The sequence below is a fragment of the Pieris brassicae genome, chromosome 7 (assembly GCF_905147105.1).
Source record: "Pieris brassicae chromosome 7, ilPieBrab1.1, whole genome shotgun sequence".
NCBI lineage: Eukaryota > Metazoa > Arthropoda > Insecta > Lepidoptera > Pieridae > Pieris > Pieris brassicae.
In genome coordinates this window covers 12,156,925-12,177,567 of record NC_059671.1, presented here as the reverse complement: position 1 = coordinate 12,177,567, position 20,643 = coordinate 12,156,925, and the positions used below count along the sequence as shown (strand labels likewise).

Sequence of the window (20,643 nt, the reverse complement as noted above, 5' to 3'; positions counted from 1 at the left end):
CTTTTCTAATGTCTCTAGTACTGCTGCTGACCGGGGCACAGTGAGCAATGCCTCTTCCTTGGGTAGGACCGCCTCATGTTGCACTATCCTTTTACCTTTTTTCCTCGAAACAACACTAGCCCAACAACCTGGGCGTGTAGTTCCCTCCGGTGGGGTCTTTAGATCCAACGATTGATCAGCTACTGTTTGGTCCGACTTCCACTTTAACTGTTCAGGTAAAAGCCTATTTTCTATACTCGCCAAGTTTTTCTTCAAAAATGCCTCAGTTGAATGCATAATTTCGCTCGCTTCGATCTTTCATAAATGAATTTAAAACTTCCGTTAGCCCTTCGGCACCATTATCAGACCGGGCAAGAAGCTCCTTCTTAGGTACCTCTATCTCTTTCTTGGATTCTTTCAAGCGCATCTTTACACGAGTATACTTCGCCTTTAGGCGAATGACTTCTTCCGATGGATTTTGTAGAGGAAGATATTCAGCTAATTGTTTGATATCCCTCGCTGCCGCGTTCATTTCCTTTACATACTTTGGTTTTGCGTTTCCCGATTTTAAATCAATCACGCCAATCCTTTCGGATAGGTGAAAAACCCATTCCTTTATTTCCTCCACCGACGATTCTTTCTGTACCTCTGATTCCGGCACTATGCATGGTGTCGCTTTTGATGCTTCACGTACCTTACTCAAGCCTACAGTAGCAACTTGGATAGTTTTTCTCCATTGTGTCTCCTCTGTTTCCGTGTCTGAACATGTCATCTCCCCGGAAGGTAGGCAAGACTTGTTTCGGGATCTATCACTCATTTGAAAATCTTCCATTTTAAACAATTATGTGTTAAACACAAAGAAAGCAACAATATTGTTCAACTAATTCGCCTTCATTAATAAATGACGGTATCTAACGCCTACCGACATTTTAAACCACTCACTAATAAACGTACTCAACGGAATATTGTATCACGCCCACTCGCTCGGAGCACTCAACCGGCAACAGGTCTTATCTGGTCGAGCGCCCGACGCCGTCGCCCCCGGTAAAGCCTGCGAAACCTATGAAGCGCCTCTTTTTTATTATTTTTATTATTTGGTAATATTTACCGTATAAATATTATCCAGTTTTATATACTTAGTTTTTTTTATTAAATAAAACTGTTTCGCCTTTTTTTCTTATTCAGTGAGAGGAAGAAATATAGCTTTCGCTGCAAAATCTGAAGTTAAAGACTAGAGAAGTAAAATTAAACCACAAAATAAAATATTATCTTGGGGAGACGTGTACAATAAGCAAAATATGCGGCTATTGTACCTTCTTACTTATCGATACTCCACTACAAAGAATATGTTTTTGTCCAAATGTTACAAAAGTTATTTCGGTGTCATGTATGCGCATCACACTTTACACTCAATGGCGGCGCAGCCCTAGTTCTTTATGGTACACACAATATTGTGGCTTTGCAATAAGTATGAAACTTTATTATACAGCTTAAAAGTTCTAACTAGTCTTGTAAAGGAAATATATTTTTCAGATTATCAGAGCGCACCTTCTCCTTATGGGGTTACATGGCCAGTCACCTCAACGAGTACAAGAATCCGTTATACAGTCCCAAGGCCCATCCAGATATTTTGAAACCTGATCTGTCTGCCCAAAGTATCAGGTATTTATAAAAATTGAAATTATTTGTATTACAGATTAAATTCTATATAACCACACAGACGGGACTGTACATTTTATACCATTATAGAGAATTGTTATTAAACGGAGAGAAAAAAAATGTATAGATAATCCATGACTCCTACTTATTAGTCATGGTCAACAACAGTCTACACGTGCAAGCAATCCCAATTTTTAAACAAAAGATCGAATTTCTTAGAAAGTTCGTATGCATGATGCCGACAGTCGATTTTGTTGCGGGCTAGGATAATAATAATAATAAGCCTTTATTCCACATCTTTGACATACATTTGATTAAAAAAATGATAAATTTATAATTTTACTAAGATGCGGGCTAGGATAATAAAGCGACAAAAAAACGAACACAGCTGCGCAATTTTTACTAATAAACTTTATACTTTGTAATTTTATAAGCTTTGTACTTTGTAAGACAAGATTGGAGGCGTCTTGTACATTAAGTGGGTATGTCCAGTCCCACCAAAAATTATTTTGTCTATGACCGCATTCAACAAAGTTTAGGTGCCTATTTTTTTAAAATTAAATAATGTTTTTTCGTTAACCAGGTTCTGGAGCGGTATGTACTGCCGTCATGAAAGCGGTGTTCACCCACGGGAGTCTCTTCCCGATCTCTTACCTGCTGCTGTAGAGCATTCCGCCGCACTTCACCAGCATATTGACTATTTAGCTAAGGTAAAAGAGCTTTTTATAAACTGACATATATGTTCGTGGAGAATAAATATGTATTGGCGGGGCCTTCGGGTCAGCCATAACAGGCAGTCTCAGCTACCCATTTTAATGCTTGCGTTGCCGGCCTATGAGTGAGTCTTAAACTCTATTTGTAAATAATTTTATAAAAATATTAACTATTAATAAGCATAACAAAATTAATCTTTTAGCCTAATAGGGTTTTTCTTAGAGTAAATGTTATCGATCTTAGCGAGTATTTTTTTAAATAGTTGCACAATGTTAAATAGAATGCTCTGCCAACGTCTCCTTTTAACCTCCTTAGATTAAGGAGGAAGTTAGCGACGTGTTTAATAAGTTGGTATTAATATTTTCAGCGAATAACGACCTTCAAGAAGCTGCTATCAAGCAAGAAAGACAAAAGGGAGACGTCGGTAAATTATCAAAATGGTAATTTGGAAACTGTCGAGATCGAGACGAGGACGGCTGGATTGAATATTGATAACAAGTAATTATTTTATTTTATTTACCAAATAAAAAATAGAAAACATGACGACTTAAAAAAAATAATGATTTAACGTGTACCACACAATAATTCTAATCTGGTCACCCACAAGACTCCCTAGGCGTTAGATCAATTTTGTCTCAACCATATTTATTTCTTTCGTAATCCTAAGCTAACGTAAATCATATATAATAAAAAAACAATCATATTAAAAATATAGTCAAAGATTGAATACATAATATATGCATAAAAAAATCAATAAAAACTATTAAATACATTTAACTAAGTGGTACTTGTAATTCGACTGTGTTGTGTGATGGTGTGAAAGTGAGGGTGAGTTTGGGGCGTGCTCATGATGCAGCTGATTTATATTTATTTAATAATTTCCATAATTGCGCCATGAATAAAGTTTTATTATTATTGACGTGACAACTTCTAATAAATAGATGAACATCGGCTGCACGCATGAAAAGCATGCGTTACGCTCACTGTCCTATTACGCTCATTGTACGCTTGCGCCGCATCTATATCTCTTTCACTCGATTAGCCCATGCATCCGAGGAGTCACTCTTTCTTTGTATCCTTACAAAATAGTGATAATTGAATAAAAATAATTCAATTTTATTCATAAAAGTTTGCAATCATTTCATCAGTATATTGTTATGACGTTGTCACGTTAAACTATCGTCCGTAAGCCGACTTTACAGACAGCCATTTTTATTATTAAAATATAAATATGAAAATGAATCTTATGTAATGTGTAACAGTTTTGGTTTAAGTAAAAATAATTAAATAAGAGGAATATTTATTTTATTTTAGCCATTTTTAACTAATAAATTCCTTTTTTTTAACAAACGATTTATTTCGCCATCTGTATTCCACTCTCTGATCCGTATTATTTTCACAATATATAAAAAGTGTTCAAAGTAACAGACCGTTAGTTTGTTATATAACTACGACTGTAATAATCAAAAACTAGGTAGCTATTACTTTTCAATTTCAACTTTGTAAATCAATTTTAACGAATTTTTGAACAGATTTTTATAATTAATTCGTAAAATTTACGTGGATTATATTCTACTTGTGTGTGTATATTTTTTTTTAGATTCATTTACGAGTCAGGCGCCAATCTGTCAGAAATAGAGTGCGCAAACCACGACCATCCTCTCAAAGAAACCAAGCCACAGAAACCCACCAATATCCCACTTATAACTGAAGTAAGTAGATTTTACTGCTCTGATCGCTTGTGATTAACTTTTGTATGGCGGTTAGATTATAGACATATAAAGAAACTAATTGCAGTATTGGCATAGTGGCTTCAACATACTCTCAGCCCTGAGGTAAGTTCCGCCATTGGACTCTCTTTCTATGTCCGCATTTAATATTTGCTCGAATGGTGAAGGAAAACATCGTGATTCATCCGATTCCTTAGACCAAAAAAGTCGACGGTGTGTGGAACATGAGGTTGATCACCTATTTGCCAATTAGATTGACAAATTATCATGTAACATATACAGATATATGAGGCCTAGCCCTAACAAGCTAGCGTCACTGGTAGTAATAAAGATACTTATTATAATATTTACAAAGACTTATTTAACTAATTTCTTAAAAAAAACTGTTTGAACTGAAGTGCTATATCTGCTTGTAGTATCTCTTATCGTCACAACGTAAAAATAATTCAACAGAAAGAGATGAAAGACTGAAGTGTAATTATTATTTATGATAAAATTATTTTTGAATATTTTTGTCTATGTTTATAATTCTTTTTTTCTGTTATGTATACGGAGTCGGTCCCCAAAATTTTGCCATACATGGAAATGATGATAAAAACAAAAGTACTTATCAGTTTTTAATGAGTGATAATATCAATTTTAAGAAAAAAAATAAAGGAATCGGAATGTCCCCTATTTTTAATACAGGCCCTTAAGCGCCTTGGCCAGTCGTCTTTCGCAGCACGCACCATGTTCCTTTCGATTTCAGTGACTGCTTTTTTAAAGATGACTTCAGACTCCAATTCTTTTGTTTTAAATCAATAGTCAAACATTCAAAAAGAGAATGCAATATTTTTTATGTGCCAGTGACAGAACTTTGGGTCAACTTCGTAGAATCTTCTATATAAAATGAATTTCAAAATATGTTGCTAAGCGCAAAACTCGAAGACGGCTGGGCCAATTTGAGTATTTTTTTATATATTTATTCCTTGAACTCCGAGAAAGGAGTTTCTGGAGAGCAAATTATTTAATTTAGTGCTTACACTTTATTCCGGAAAACCAAAGTCTATGGGGTAGCAATTTGTTCCATATGTTTGTATGTACAAGGTAGGCTAGGTAAAAATTACAGAGAAACGAATTTCGCGGGGGCAGCTAGTATATATTTAAAAATATTTTTCAGAAGACAGATGACATGATCCCACCAAGTTTGTCAGCGTTGGAGGGAGAAATAAATTCAGTTGTCTTAGACTGGAAGAGTATTAAAAATGTCACCGAATGCAGTTGCTCCACCCCCTTGGACCATTTTAGTAGGAAGGTGAGAATTTTTATATTATGGAATTTAAAAAAAAGACAGTGCCTCTACAGCCTTTGTTCTTGGCCTCAGATGACAGCAGTAGCGAGTGATACTTTTGGTGACTGGTCGTACTTGAATTCGTGTATGCGGTGATGTTAGTTATTGTTGACTATGTATTTGCGTATTGTTCCAACGAGAATGTAAGTGCGTGCTCCTATTTCATCATGCCTCCTGCTGATGTCATGTGGAACATGGTGTGATGTTTGCAGCTCCTTACAAACGTTGTGTAATACAAAAAGAGTGGCGGAGAGTTTATTGCCAGTTCTTCTCTTCTGTTCTACGCCCTCGATTTGAGAACTGGCAGTTAATGTAAAATTAGATGCATTTAATGTATATTTCTTTTTTATTGACGTTCATAAGTGGACATTGTGTTACCTTTATGAATAAATGATTTTTGACATTAACCTTGAGCACTAGAATGAGTTCTTTGACTGTATAGAAAATAAAGTGTTATTAGACTACTAATTTATCAAATATCTATTGTTAAATTTTTCATTTTATACGTCACGTGACAAAGCGGTCACAGATTGGTGACAGGTGGATCGAAGATGACGTAGCTTGTAAATATGTTTTCGCCTGCTAATGCTAATACTGTCACAGCTTTTAATTCCGTAAATATAATATATTTGTAAATCACTACGTAAAACATTTGACGTCACAGGGACTCGTGCGATGCTATCTGGCTTAGAGAAACGTTTTTCGGGATATTATGAATGTTTAATTTGAATTTTAAAAGACCATACTTAATTGAATACGAAATTCCACCCGTATCACCTCCTCGCGCACCACCTCTGTGGAACCACTTGGTTAATGAAGTATATCCAAACCAATTCGACTTCATTAAAGGAAAAAGTTTACCTCTCGCGAGCCCTCTGGCATTCAGTGTCCATGGGCGGAGGTATTAAGTAATATCGGGTAAGCCTCCTGCACGTTTGCGACTATTATGTAAAAAAATGAATTTAAAATTATGAAATGGTTCTTTAAATCGTGTCAAATAGCCCTTTTGCGCTATATTTAAACTCAAAGTCAAAATAACTATTCCTTTAGGTAACCAAGTACACTTATGAACGTCAAAAAAGAAATTAAATTGACTTCTTCGACGCAATATGACCCAGGACAAATTGTAGACTGAATATAAAACATATGTATCGTGGAAACGTTGTTCAAAACTTACTTAGGAATACGCTTTTTCTTTTCTCTATTGAATTCGTCAACGTTTAACGATATTTCAATCGACATTATAAAAAACGCGAATACTGTCTAAACTATGTTTTTGATTTGTATCTAGTCTGTGACATCATCTATTTTACTCTTTTTGAATATCAATTATAATATATTATAATTGATATCAGCACCACTGTTGGGGCTGCGGCGGGTGCGTGTGTACGCGATGCGTGTCGCGTGCGCCTTTGCCTGCCCTTGCTGCCCCTGCCCCTGCGCCTCTCTGCGCAGGCTGTGCCCCTCCAACGCCGCATGCCTGTTAGTATACATCTTATTCAAACAGAAAAGAACAATCTAGATACATTTTTATTAATGTATCTTTATCAAAGTTTCTATAAAAATTTGTACTTAAAAATTCTCTATACTGAGAATCGTACTCAAACACAACTGGATGATTTTAATTATAATACACTGCAATTACGATAAAATAGGAGTAACATAAACGTTATAATTTCCAAATATATAAAATTTCAAGTCCAGCCCGGATAGATAAAACAAATAATATAGGTAATTTTTTTCAGACATAAATCATCAAGACCCCAAAAAGTGAGAAGACGCATGATTTTGTCAATGCCAACACGAGATAACAGAAATGTATTTATATTAGTTACCGTAAATCATAAAGAATTATGTCATTTAATATTAATTGTTACGAAAATCAAAGGTAATCTTGGTAACATGGAGTCAAAATTGAATCAGAAAATATTGTAAAAGTTATCAACGCGTTTTAATTCTTTTAATTTGTATACTATATTAAAAAATCCATTGAATATGATCTATTAAAAAAAAACTTTTTTGTCGGGGATTTGTTTTTATTAATGGTTAAGGTAATCCAACTTACTGTGTCTGACACGTCGACGTTTTGGGCCTAAGGCCGATTTCCTCATGATTTTCTTTACCGTACCAGCGAGTTTTAAATGCGCACATAGAAAGTCAGTTAATGCACAGCCGGGTTCGAACCTACGACCTCAAGGATGAGAGTTGCATGCCGAACATTGCCGGCAGTACAATAAAATCCTCTATTGGCGGCTTAAATTTAGAGAAAATTTGCAATTCGATAAAGGTTTTTATTTTCAGTAAGTAGTGCTTAGTTATTTTTGTTAGGTTAATAAAACGAGCATTTTTGTCATTGTATGTTAGTTATTTGTATATTATGAAACTTGTAAATATTAGATGCATATTAAACAATATATTATATAGTTTTATTTCTTACCACTTCGTTGCATTACAACATAAAAATTGAACATAAGTAAATGTAAGGAGTGCAACTGGCGGCCTTATCGCTTTCGAGCGATCTCTTTCAGGCAACCACTATGAGTCAGTTAGTAGTTAGTACGAAAGTTAGGGATACGATGCGGACAGGTAATGTTTGTACAGAAATAATTTAAAGGAAGATAGCGAAGGAGCTAAGCGAATAGGGACGGGAAGTGAATTCCATAGCCTCTGTAGAGACCTTAAAGGATTCGCCATTTTGGGATTTGAGTTTTATTAATATACTTTATAATGGTTATGTATTAATTACAGAACGGACGGTACGGAAAATCTGCTAGACGTAAGTTACCAAGGTATAACCCTTGGTAATCGCTGACGTTGCACTCAGCGATTTCGCCGACTATAGTTTATTTGAAAGTTATTATTGTATTCGTATTATTTAGATTTAGATCAGTCTTGTAGTAGATTTCAAATTGTAAAGACATATAAATAAATAAATTCTTTTTTTAATGTCTTTTCGGTCTGCCTGAACATAACTGGCGCAGTCGGTAGGATTGCACGTTTAACTAGGAAAACCGCGAATCAAACTCTTCAAAGTCCCCTGGTAAACGGCGACTCCCTAATCGCGTTACTGCAATCCAAAGGAACCTCATCAAGGGCGGTCACCGAGATCCACGCGGGTACACCTGGAGCATTGGGCGTTCCCTCGTGCTGCTACGAGACTCGACAAGAAATGCAGTTGCTGGTCTGGTGAGTACTCTCGCTAAGCCAAGTTTCCTGCTCTATTTCCTGTCCTAGATATAGTTTTTTTTTATATATATATAATTAATGCGTGTTTAAACCTAAAATCGGTTTAAAACTTTAACATTATAACAATAGGCTATTGTCTTGTTCTCACATCGGACGGGCATTCCTTAGCGTCACGTTACGCGTATTGTTAAGTGTAAGCGGATCTACATAGAAATTGTTATATGTTATAACTTTATTAATTCATATAATTAAATTCAAAATATGTCGCTATTAGATTCACCGCATTTTAAAATTTTGGTAGATCTTATTCCCAAATATGACGGAACTAAGAAATTACTTAATTTTTATATTAGAGAGGTAGAAAATGTTCTCGAACAAATAGAAGTCGCGTTGAGGAACCATCCCACATTGCTTAGCATAATAAAAAGTAAGTTGAGCGGTGCGGCTGTAGAGGCAATCGCCTATGAGACTAACTTAGATACGTGGAACAATATAAAGACAGCTCTTATTCGTCGCTTGGGTGAACCTCGCAACGAAATTCAAGTAATGCAGGAGCTTACGAGGTCGCGTAAATTTAAAAATGAGAACGCCGAGTCCTTTGGCAAACGACTTCGTGAGTTACTGGACACCCTGTTATCTATAGGAAACCATGCTAATAAAGGTTATTACGAGGAAATGGTAATTGAACAGTATGTTAATAATCTAGATTTCCATGTTTCATTAGGCGTTAGAATAGCGAAACCAGATACACTAGAAATGGCGATAGTGGCAGCTAGACAGGAAGAAGCGCGACTTGCTCTTAACAAGCCGGGCCCTTCGACATTCTATAACGGTACGTTTAGGCAAAAGGAACCGAACTTTCCTCAACATTCACATAACCTTCCCATCTCGACTACATCTTCCACCCACACATCCTCAATTTAGACCTGATAACTATGTACCTCAAGAGAACAATATGACCCCAGAACAACGGCAACAGCTAGTTAAGTCGTTACTCCCATGGAAGAACCAACAAGGAGGTAGAAGCTCTGGAAACTTCCGTAAATCACTCAATATTCCTCAACAGGGTCATCAGGCACATAAAAATTCGGATGTCACCATGCGGTCAGTGTCAAAACCCCAAAAACCCCCATATTTAATTGAAGAGGTATTTTATACTGAGAATAACCCTTATAATTCGGACCCGGAGTTCCAAGGTACATGTTATAATTGTTACAATAGTCTACAGGACGAAAGCGATGTCGAGCCAAATTCTTGTCAGGAGGAAGCCGAATACAACCCGGATTTTCACGAAGCTCAGGGAGAGGAAGATCGGAGGTAGTGAAAATCAACGTCCAAAATACCGACCATCTACCGTACATAGAGCTGCCGGAGTTTCAAGGTAAGTTCTTAGTAGATACCGGTGCCAGTCGGAGTGTTGTTTCATCTGATGTTATTTTTGGCAATATTTGGGAACAATTGGTTGAGTTCGAGCCTTTCGAAATATCCACCGCACATAGTAGATCACGTCATAAGTACATAGTACACCTCCCGTTACCACCAATTTTTAACACAGATACAATTCATAAATTTTTAATTTTCGACTTCGACCCAAAATATAAGGGACTAATAGGATGTGACTTACTGAAACATTTAAAAAGTAATATTGACTTAAATCGAGGAATATTACGTACAGAAACAGCGAATATACCAATTTATTTTAATCATCCTTTGCGTAAAATTAAAATTGAGCCCAAATGTGAGAAGGTAGTAAGAATAAAGACTAATTATATAGATGGACAGTATATTCATAACAAACACTATTGGTCTGAAGGTTTGGAATCCCCCACAGCGTTAGTTACAGTTAAAGCCGGTTCTTTTAAAACTACTGTTGTTAATAGTACTGACGAAAACATGTTTATTTACGATAAATCCTCTATAGAGTTGGAGGCTTATTCTGAAACTAAGAACGAGTTTGTAGAATTAAATACATTAAATGCTAACATAGACGTAGATAAAGAGCTCTGTGACAATTTGAATAAAATTCGAACTGGTCACATGAATGAGGAAGAAAAGCGAGAAATTACTAGACTTTGTTATCGTTACCGCGACATTTTTCATTCAGAAAATGTACCATTAACTTTTACACATGCAGTTAAACATCAGTTAAGATTGTCAAATGATACACCAATTTACGTTCGTAGTTACAGACAAGCCCCACAACAACGTGCAGAAATACGAAACCAAGTTGATAATTTACTAAAGCAAGGTATTATTAGAGAAAGTATTTCACCATGGTCGTGCCCAGTGCATATCGTACCTAAGAAACCGGACGCATCTGGTAAAGTTAAATGGAGACTAGTAATAGACTACAGACGACTTAACGACCGGACAATTGAAGACAAATATCCCTTACCTAACATACACGACATACTTGACAGATTAGGACGCGCTCAATACTTTACTACTCTTGATCTTGCTAGTGGTTATCATCAAGTGGAAATGCACCCAGAAGATATAGAGAAGACAGCGTTCACTACTGAACGAGGTCATTATGAATTTTTGCGCATGCCATTTGGACTTAAGAATGCACCTAGCACATTCCAACGGTTAATGGACCATATTCTTAGAGGTTTACCGAACGTTTATACATACCTGGATGACGTTATCATAATAAGTACGTCATTACAAGAACACATAGAAAGGCTGCGTGAAGTTTTTGAAAGATTTAAAACTTATAACCTTAAGGTTCAGTTAGATAAGTCGGAATTCCTCCAAAAACAAGTAAATTTTTTAGGCCATGAACTTACAGACGAAGGACTGAAACCAAATAAGGACAAGATCAAAGCTGTACTTGACTTCCCGTTGCCTAAAAACCAAAAAGAAATCAAATCATTTTTAGGACTAGTAGGTTACTACCGCAAGTTTATTAAAGACTTCGCAAAGTTAACAAAGCCTATGACAGTTTGCTTAAAAAAAGGCAGAAAAATTGTGCATACGGCAGAATTCTTAGAGTCATTTAACAAGTGTAAACAAATACTTACCAACGATCCGATATTGCAGTACCCCGACTTTGACCAACCGTTCATATTGACAACTGACGCATCTGACTTTGCTCTAGGCGCTGTGTTATCTCAGGGTAGAGTAGGATCTGATAAACCCGTAGCTTATGCGTCGCGTACTTTATCAGACTCAGAGTCGCGTTATTCCACTATCGAAAAAGAGCTTTTAGCGATAGTGTGGGCAATAAAATATTTTAGACCCTATATCTTTGGACGTAAGTTCACAATTTATACTGATCACAGACCCCTTACATGGTTGATGTCGCTAAAAGATCCTAATTCAAAGTTGACGCGCTGGCGACTGAAATTGGCGGAGTATGACTTTAATGTTGTTTATAAGAAGGGACTGCAAAACACTAACGCAGACGCACTATCTCGAGTCAAGATATTTCATCACAGCATTGATTCACTTGCAGTAAACCTTGACGATAATGAAGACGATGAATTAATTGGTCGAATATTTGAAAATGTCCGTATAACTCAACAAAATGACAGACAGACTGATGACGAACCGATGGCAGGCCCGAGTAGACAAGATGATAACTTAGACCCAGACGTACAACTAGACCCACAGAGCCCCTCAATTGCAGAATCAGCTATAGATAAAAATCAACTAAGTGAGGTAGAATTAGTTAGTACTAATAATACCCAACCAGATAATGAAAATAACGGTATCCCTATTTTATCTGACGCAATCGATAGGCAACTAAAACAATTTCATATTAGGTCAACCCCAGGTACCACTTACAGAGTAGAAGATAGGTCAACCAACCGACGCACTGTTATTAAAGACGTTTTTATTCCCGTAAATAACACAGAACAGGAAATAATTCGGTTTCTTAAAGAGCACACCATTGCAGATCGCATATTCCACTGTTATTTTTATAACGATGAATTGTACCCAAAATTTTGTAAAGTTTATTGTACCACATTTAATAATCGAGGTCCAAAACTTATTAGATGTACCACGCGCGTTACGCTAGTTGAGAATAAGAACGAACAGGAAGCGTTGATTAGGAAGTATCATGAAGGTAAGACAGTACACCGCGGTATACAGGAAACACTTAAGCAATTGCACAGAAATTACCATTGGCCTAACATGTTACTTACTATTCAAAGGTATATTAACCAATGTGACATTTGTTTGAAAGCGAAGTATGAAAGAAACCCTTTAAGACCCCCTTTAGCAGTTACTGAAACACCTCGTAAGCCCTGGGAACCTTTCTAACTATAATAGATAATTTTTCAAAATTCGCACAGGCAGTTCCGTTAAATGCATGCAGTAGTATACATGTAGCCGAAGCATTATTACAAGTTTTCTCTGTTTTGGGACTCCCGCATAAAATTACAACAGACTCAGATAATAAGTTCGATAATGACGTAATTAAGGAAATTTGCTCTCTACATGATATTAACATTCATTTTACAACCCCGTATAACCCTAACTCGAACTCACCAATAGAACGTTTTCATTCAACTATAGCTGAAATAGTTAGAATTCAGCGTATGATTAATAAAGACGACCCAATTCAGTTAATTATGAAATATGCCATAATAGCTTACAACAACGCTATTCACTCGGCAACCGGTTATTCACCACACCAGTTATTATTTGGTCACACAACTTCACGTAACCCATTGGAGCTGCACTTTCCGAAGGAATTTTATCAAGATTACGTCCTAAAGCATAAGGCAAACGCAGAAGCTATACAGCAATCTGTTACTGCCCTAATGTCAACAAATAAAGAACAGGTAATAGCCAGGCGTAATAAGCAAGCTGTAGACATCGTATTCAAGGTAGGTGAAACCGTATATAAACAGGTGGCGAAAACAGCAAGGAACGACAAAACTAAACCCGTATTTAAAGGTCCGTATAAAATTATTCACCTCCACCCTAATAATGTAGCCGAGATAATAGGTAGTCATCCAAATTCTAAATCGATTAGAGTTCATTATAAACTCCTTAGAAGGCCCCACCTTGTTCCAGGATCCTCATCGCAGGAGCAATCATGCTCTGTTCAAGAGGTGACGTAATCCTTAATCCTGTTAACAACAATCCGGGAATCCTTTTGCTTAAACAAGGGCGGATAATGAAACAAATAGATATTTTTAATTTAGCATGTGTGTATAACATGACTTATTTGCAGTCAACCATTAATGAGTTAGCGACATTATTCGCAAGCATAAATACCACAGAATTGTATACAATGCATACAGATCAAGTGCAAAATTCTTTTAGAGCTCAAATAGAACATAATCTATCTTTAGTGAATAGAAAAATTGATTATATTATTCCCCAGAATGTTAGGCGCAAACGAGGTCTTATTAACGGTTTAGGCTCAGTTATAAAGTCCATAACAGGTAATCTAGATCAACAAGACGCTCTTAAATTTGAAGCTGATATTTTGGCCATTAAAAGAAAGGTCAATAACAGTGAAAGCGTATAGTACTAAGCACTCATTAACATTTATTTTACAAATACCTTCTATTGATAAAAGTATATATGATCTTATTCATTTATATTCTATCCCTGATACCGAGTACCATTATACCCAAATCCAAATTCCTTGCACTTGGAAGCGATGAGTACGCATACCTCGACAACAGCTGCAAGTCGATCACCGAGAGCGTTCATCTCTGCGAGTCTCTGCAAATGAAATCCTTCACAAAATCAGAAGATTGCATCGTCAACCTGATAAAACACAAGAATGCCAACTGCAGCCGTGTTAAGATGGTACTAGGTGACAGCAAAATCCAAAAAACGCGGGACAACACGTGGCTGGTCATACTTAAGCGAGAAGAGATCGTAAGAGCACAATGTGGGACCAACACATCTTACCATCGTGCATCGGGACTTAGATGAAATAATACCATTGCCCCAAAAACAAGACTCACCTGTGGATGTCGTGCGGTATCAAGTAAAATTGCAAGATCTGGAATTAGATAACGTTCGGCAATTACTGGACAAGGCTGAAGATCTGGAGAAGCAGGGTGACATTAACGATTGGCCTAAGATGATGGCAACTCCAAGCTGGACAACTATCATCCTCTATCTATTACTGATATGTGCAGTATCATGGAAAGTGTATAAAAAGTTATCAAGCAGATGCACCAAGAACGCACGGAAGATCACTCCTACCAGTGAGGACACTGGTGGAAGCTGTAAAATCAGCTTCTCTCTGAAGGACGGAGGAGTTACCAAGGTATAACCCTTGGTAATCGCTGACGTTGCACTCAGCGATTTCGCCGACTATAGTTTATTTGAAAGTTATTATTGTATTCGTATTATTTAGATTTAGATCAGTCTTGTAGTAGATTTCAAATTGTAAAGACATATAAATAAATAAATTCTTTTTTTAATGTCTTTTCGGTCTGCCTGAACATAACTCGTATTAAAATATTTTTTACATATGTTCTAAGGTGTATGCCTGATACACACCCACACTCACTCAAACACACACGTACACACCCTCTCTATCTATCACACACACATACACACAACTATATTTCTACTAAGTTCTAACTAGTTGACTGTGATGTTTTGTCTTTTACTTGTTAATAATAGTCTGAGGGAATGGAGCAGCCTTGTCTTTTTCATTTACAGACTTTTTGTCTACAGACATAGAAAACTCTACCCTGCTAGGAAACGAATACACGACCTTGGGGCTAGTACACTTCTCGTAATATTAGCAATAATTGCACTAAAATACAGATTGATTGGTCTATCATAACTAACATCGTTAAAAATAACAAGCCAGTTAAAATTGCTTGGTTAGTCGGATTTTCATATCAAACCGAGAAAATGCTTGCAATTGTTGTTTTATATTTTTTTCGAATCGCAATTTGTGGTGGTTCGGAAGTATTAGGCGTGGAAACGGGAAGTATGAAAATTAATAATATTAACCAAGACACAAAATTGAAAGATAAAAATCTGGGTACAGTATTATTCTTTGTTTATTTGATGATATAAAATAACTTTTTATTTAAAACCTAGTCGATATAGTCTATGTTTTATGTTATGGATTGGATATGTGTTGCATTTATTAAAGTCAAAATTTGATCCTTATCTGACACAACACAAATATGGTTCGGTAATCCAAGTCGCGAAATAGCCACGAATAAAAAAAACAATTATACTAACTCTATAGCCAAAGATAGAATACAATCTAATATAATCAATTTTAATAAAAATTATAGGAATAGATGTAATCAAATCTCGGTAATTTAAAAGTAAATAAATATCTTTTTTTACTGTATAAATTTTCTTCTCACTGAATAATTGTTGAAAGGACTTACAAATTACGAGATTATTTTAACTAAGGCCGTCATATGAATTTATGAAAAACTTTGTGCAGTGATGTCTTCTTTAGGTTCGAGGTCTTTCCGAAACATGTTACAGTTTTCTTTAATTTTGTTTTTATTGATAAAAGTTTGCCAACGCGTGGCACACTGATACATTGGTAAAATAATCACAATATCATATTTTTAATGTGACACGCACTTATAGACAGGAAGAGATAATAAAAATACAGTCAAAATCTATTATAACGACATCGAAGAGACTATTCATATTTAGTCGTAACAGCCGATGACGTTGTCATTAAGTACCTAATACATAGAATTCAGCCGGGACCTTCGATTTTGGTCAATATAACTGGTATGTTGTTTTAAACAATGTCGTCGTAAACAGTTTGACTGTAGTTAGTTAGTAAAAGATATGATAACCCGACAGAAAAAGAACCAGATTGGTCCTACAGTCCTATACCAAACGATGTCTCGAGACACGTCCAGGAATTCAAACGCAACATGTCTGAATGTTTAAAAGAGGTACAGAGAAATGATAAGAGAGAGATCAAGAGATTGTCACCCAAAATGGAGTCACCAGTACATGGCGAGTGCCTTATAGCCTGCGTTCTTAAACGAAATGGTGTTATTGAGAATGGGAAAGTTGTAAAAGGTATATTTTCAGTTTAATGGTCTCGGAAGTCTATTATCACAGCGTAATTACAATTTGACAGGAGATGATTTTTTATAACAGGGCAAACGGGCAGGAGGCTCACATGATAAGTGATACCGCCGCCCATGGACACTACATGCCAGACAGCTCGCAAGTCGTTGCAGGCCTTTCATTATTCAGGCAAGAACAGGTACACATTTTTCTTGAAGGACCCTAAGCAGAATTGGCATGGTACTGAATACCAATTAAATAATATATTATTTAAAGCCTTTTTAGCATTTAAATGAAAATTTTAATTGGATGAAATATATTTTTATGTAAATATTTATTGGTTGAAACTTTCTTAATGGTTAAAAAAAAACACTTTAAACTTATAATTATTTCGAAACGTCGGAAGAAATTTTAAAATTATGAAAAAATAATTATAAGTTTATAATAATACATAGCTTCAATCCGGTAACAAATGTGTTTTCTTTAAATGTGTAGAAGCTTTGTTAACAAAAGACAATACTTTCTTAATGGATTTATTAGGCGATATTCATATCTAGTATTGAAAAGTTGGGCGACGTTGAGTTACAATGTCTGCTTTAAAGCAGCCAAAAAGAGTTAATAAATATAATATTTATTACAATTATTTTTATTTTTACTTTAATAATATTTGTGTCTCCTATTAACATTTTTAACAGAAAACCTTATTGGCTTAATCACCAAGTTTTATGCAAAGGAGGATAAATTGATAAAAAAGTTGGAGAGGAATATCGACAGATGCATAAATACAAGTATCAAAAGTAAAGATGAATGTTTGCTTGCATCCAATCTGAATCAATGTACCAATGACATAATGGCAAACAATAAACATATGATATCTATTTAATAAAAATGTATAATGTAAAATTAAAAAAAACAATATTTCTTTATAATCATCTTTGAATGTGTTTTTTCATCTCCCTCTGTTCTGTGCCAGTAGTGAAAACATCTATAAAATAAAATATTCATATATAATGTCAACTAAGAATATTTTAATATAAGCCTGGATTCACCATACAAATTGTAAAAACAAATACTTATGTTTTAGTAAGTTATACATTTATTAATGACAGGGTATGAAATTTAGGAATTCTTTGACTGCATAGTATTAAAGCCTAATGATTTTAAAAGTCTGGGCTCTTATTTTAGCCAGATTTTGCAAGGTGCAGGAAAGTTTGCACCTCTAGTATTTTTTTATGTAATAGGAGTCAAACAGGCAGGAGGCTCGCCTGATGTTAAGTAAAAAAAACCAAAAATAAATTATATAAAACTAATGACAACAACTTATTTTCTCAATACTTTACCTACCTAGATGTCAGCTTTTAAGTTTTTAAATTTATACCAAGATATTTCCAACATTAATTGGAATTACTGTATTCAGCTTCCTAATGAATTGATTTGGCTGTTTCCATTTGCTTCCAATAGTTTTAAAATCTCTTGACCTGCACATGTAGCGTCAATTGATCTCATAGCATTCAAACGTTCTGTGACATGACGCCCAAAATACCAATAATTTGAGCCCTCCGATGACGTGTTTAATGGAGCCATTGCTATTAATAAGTTGTCCAGTATGTCTTTACATTGTTTAAATTTCTTTTTAGATTTTTTTTTGGGTCTATCAATATGCTGTCCTCTTTGGCGTATACTAATAAATGTTTCACTCAAATCTGGTTCTGGTTTTAAGCTGCTTTCAATGGCTGAATATTCCTGAAAAAGAGTAATATTATATAATTAATAGCAGCTTTAATCCTATGGTATTGGATTTTTTTTTGCGGATAGAGTTTATAAAACCGGTTTAAAGGGCTTTTCATTGAATGCTATTGCTTATACTTACACCATAATTAAAATCAAATTTATACTTGTATAATGCAATTTATATTGTTCTATAATATAAATAGAATAAAGAAAGCAACATTGATTACCAAATTTCATTAAAACTACAAGAAAAACCATGCATTTTCTACCTTTAGATTAGTTGGTAAAATAAAATTTAAGTTTATTTTAAAACACTTATATTCAATTACCTCATAAAAGCTGTCTTCACTTTTAGAAGGGTCTTTAAGAAATTGAAGGGGCTTCCATAGTGGCCAGCAAGGGGTATAAACTTCTTCAGGACATTTTGCTATTTCCTGTGACTTTAAAACTTTTCGTAGATTGTGATTAAAGGTGCTTCTAATGTTCACCCAACGATCCCTTACAGATCTAGCTACAAGTAAATAAAAATAATTCTTACAAAGGCCAAAACATGCTTGATAAATCATCTGAAAAACATGGTTACTTTTATAAAATATAGTAACTTGGGTTTTAAATGAAATAATTGTAAGGAACAGCTATCTTAAAGATGTACTTATAAATAAGGTTGTAATTAAAATCAGTACCAATTTTTTTTCCAAAAAATGTGTAAAAGCTATGTTAACCAAAGACAATACTAAAATCAGTACCTGTAAAACCAGGCCCTAGTATTGATGCGAACTCAGCATAGGCTTTATATTTTTGCTGAATATGATGATTTGTGTTACCAATAGGCTTCCAAATAAATTCTTTTTGGCGGACGAATTCAACTAACTGTAATTCAAGTCTGCGTGTCCAGTAGCACGGCTTTCTGGGCATAATTAAAGGTACTTTTAAATACTATAGTGAAACTGTTTAATATCTAATACTTTTATTACAAATCCAAATATTATGTCAGGACACTAATTCTTTTTTTCTAACTTGACTTTTTTGCTTTTTTTCTAACTGAGAATCACATCATTTTTATTACTATTTATTAATAATCGTTACGATTTTATGATTTTCGATACAATTCACAGCACAATACTTTTAAATAGAAATTATTAACAAACACATAAACAAAAACCACTCTGATTTTGGATATGCATTTGGCATTTGACAATCCCTTAAAACACATGGAGGAATTGGTCGATACACAAAATGTCTTGACAGTAGTCCATTACCTGTCAAGTCCAGTGTTTTTGGCGCCATCTTTTAAAACATTCATAAAAGATGAAGCTATTTTTTACGGTTTATTTACATTGAAAACTTACTATTAAAGAAAAAAAACTAAAATTAGCACTGATAATATAGTTTAATTTTTAATAAAATAGATGTCGTCGTAAACATTATTTTTAAAATGTCCAATTTGATAATAAATATTAGAATTTTACGACCTGGTTAAAGGTCATCCAAGGCGTATCTTTTGTAATACCAGCAGCAGAAATTACTAAATCTTGTAAAATAAAAATATGAGACCATTTAATTCAAAAGTGTTCGTGTTTTTATATAATAATCAGTGTAGAAATATAAGACTTGTTTATATTCAACGTCTACACACACAATTAGAATAATTTAAGCTAAAACTTTTAAATGGCATTTAACTACAGTATTATTGACATTAGTAGTTTATTCATAAAATATAGACAATGTTTACGAACAATAATACTGAACATGAAAATTAAATAGCAATACAGAAAAGGGTCCATATAGGTAAGAATTCCATTTTACTTTAATAGTGTAATATCCTAGGGCTCAATGTAATAACGTGAATTGCTATTGTTATAAATGTAATCGTTCGGCTCGGGCCTATCTTGTTCATTGTTATTTGAATACTCTATAGCGATTTACCTAATTTATGCTGAGACATATCGAATGAAAATTTACGCTGTAACGCTAATATTATGACCATACTTGTACATTAGTTAATACATTGAAATCGTTGATCATATTATATTTCCTTCTATTTGTGTTATATTTCCGGCGAAACAATTATCCTATTGTTTGATTTGAACAATTGGTTCGTTCTCAAGTTACTTTTCACGATCACAAAGATGAAAGAAGCTTATAATTAAACAATAAATTGGTTTCAATGCGACTCCTGAAAATTAATGTATCAGTTTCACAATTAAGTGAAGGATTTTTTTATTAAACTCCGCGGTTCAATTCTATTAAAGAATATCAGACTTGGCTTAAAATATAACCTTATACTTAACAAAATATGCTCTAAAATAGTTTACTTAAAATTAC

The 20,643-nt window shown here is 34.7% G+C and overlaps 3 protein-coding genes across 5 annotated transcripts in view; 2 read left to right on the top strand and 1 right to left on the bottom strand.

Moving 5' to 3' along the window:
• LOC123712018 (myotubularin-related protein 8) overlaps positions 1 to 7,803 on the top strand; it is a 49,109-nt gene extending 41,306 nt beyond the window's left edge. Inside the window, exons 12-18 of one of the 2 annotated variants that reach the window (XM_045664923.1) lie at positions 1,513 to 1,641; positions 2,222 to 2,348; positions 2,720 to 2,850; positions 3,953 to 4,064; positions 5,242 to 5,376; positions 6,768 to 6,894; positions 7,158 to 7,803. In XM_045664923.1, the coding sequence (XP_045520879.1) occupies positions 1,513 to 1,641; positions 2,222 to 2,348; positions 2,720 to 2,850; positions 3,953 to 4,064; positions 5,242 to 5,376; positions 6,768 to 6,894; positions 7,158 to 7,186 (790 nt within the window). In that variant the 3' untranslated portion in view covers positions 7,187 to 7,803. The remainder of the gene's footprint in view (positions 1 to 1,512; positions 1,642 to 2,221; positions 2,349 to 2,719; positions 2,851 to 3,952; positions 4,065 to 5,241; positions 5,377 to 6,767; positions 6,895 to 7,157) is intronic. The other variant, XM_045664924.1, reaches the window with a different exon arrangement.
• A 1,329-nt stretch (positions 7,804 to 9,132) lies between these two features.
• On the top strand, positions 9,133 to 14,086 carry LOC123712399. Its single transcript, XM_045665464.1, has 3 exons — positions 9,133 to 9,430; positions 9,820 to 9,979; positions 13,627 to 14,086. The coding sequence occupies exons 1-3, from the start codon at positions 9,145 to 9,147 to the stop codon at positions 14,084 to 14,086; spliced, it is 906 nt and encodes a 301-aa protein (XP_045521420.1). The 5' UTR covers positions 9,133 to 9,144.
• A 3,168-nt stretch (positions 14,087 to 17,254) lies between these two features.
• On the bottom strand, positions 17,255 to 19,487 carry LOC123712548. Of its 2 annotated transcripts, XR_006754106.1 has the most exons (4): positions 19,065 to 19,487; positions 18,648 to 18,829; positions 17,932 to 18,330; positions 17,255 to 17,572 (listed from the first exon to the last, which is right to left on the bottom strand). XR_006754106.1 is itself a non-coding variant. In XM_045665706.1 (3 exons), exons 1-3 carry the CDS (start codon positions 19,231 to 19,233, stop codon positions 18,001 to 18,003), a joined length of 681 nt encoding a protein of 226 aa, XP_045521662.1. In that variant the 5' UTR covers positions 19,234 to 19,487; the 3' UTR covers positions 17,622 to 18,000. The 2 variants fall into 2 exon arrangements, 1 of the variants encoding a protein (XP_045521662.1); XM_045665706.1 differs by lacking the exon at positions 17,255 to 17,572 and having other exon boundaries at positions 17,622 to 18,330.
• Between the last annotated feature and the right edge of the window lie 1,156 nt (positions 19,488 to 20,643).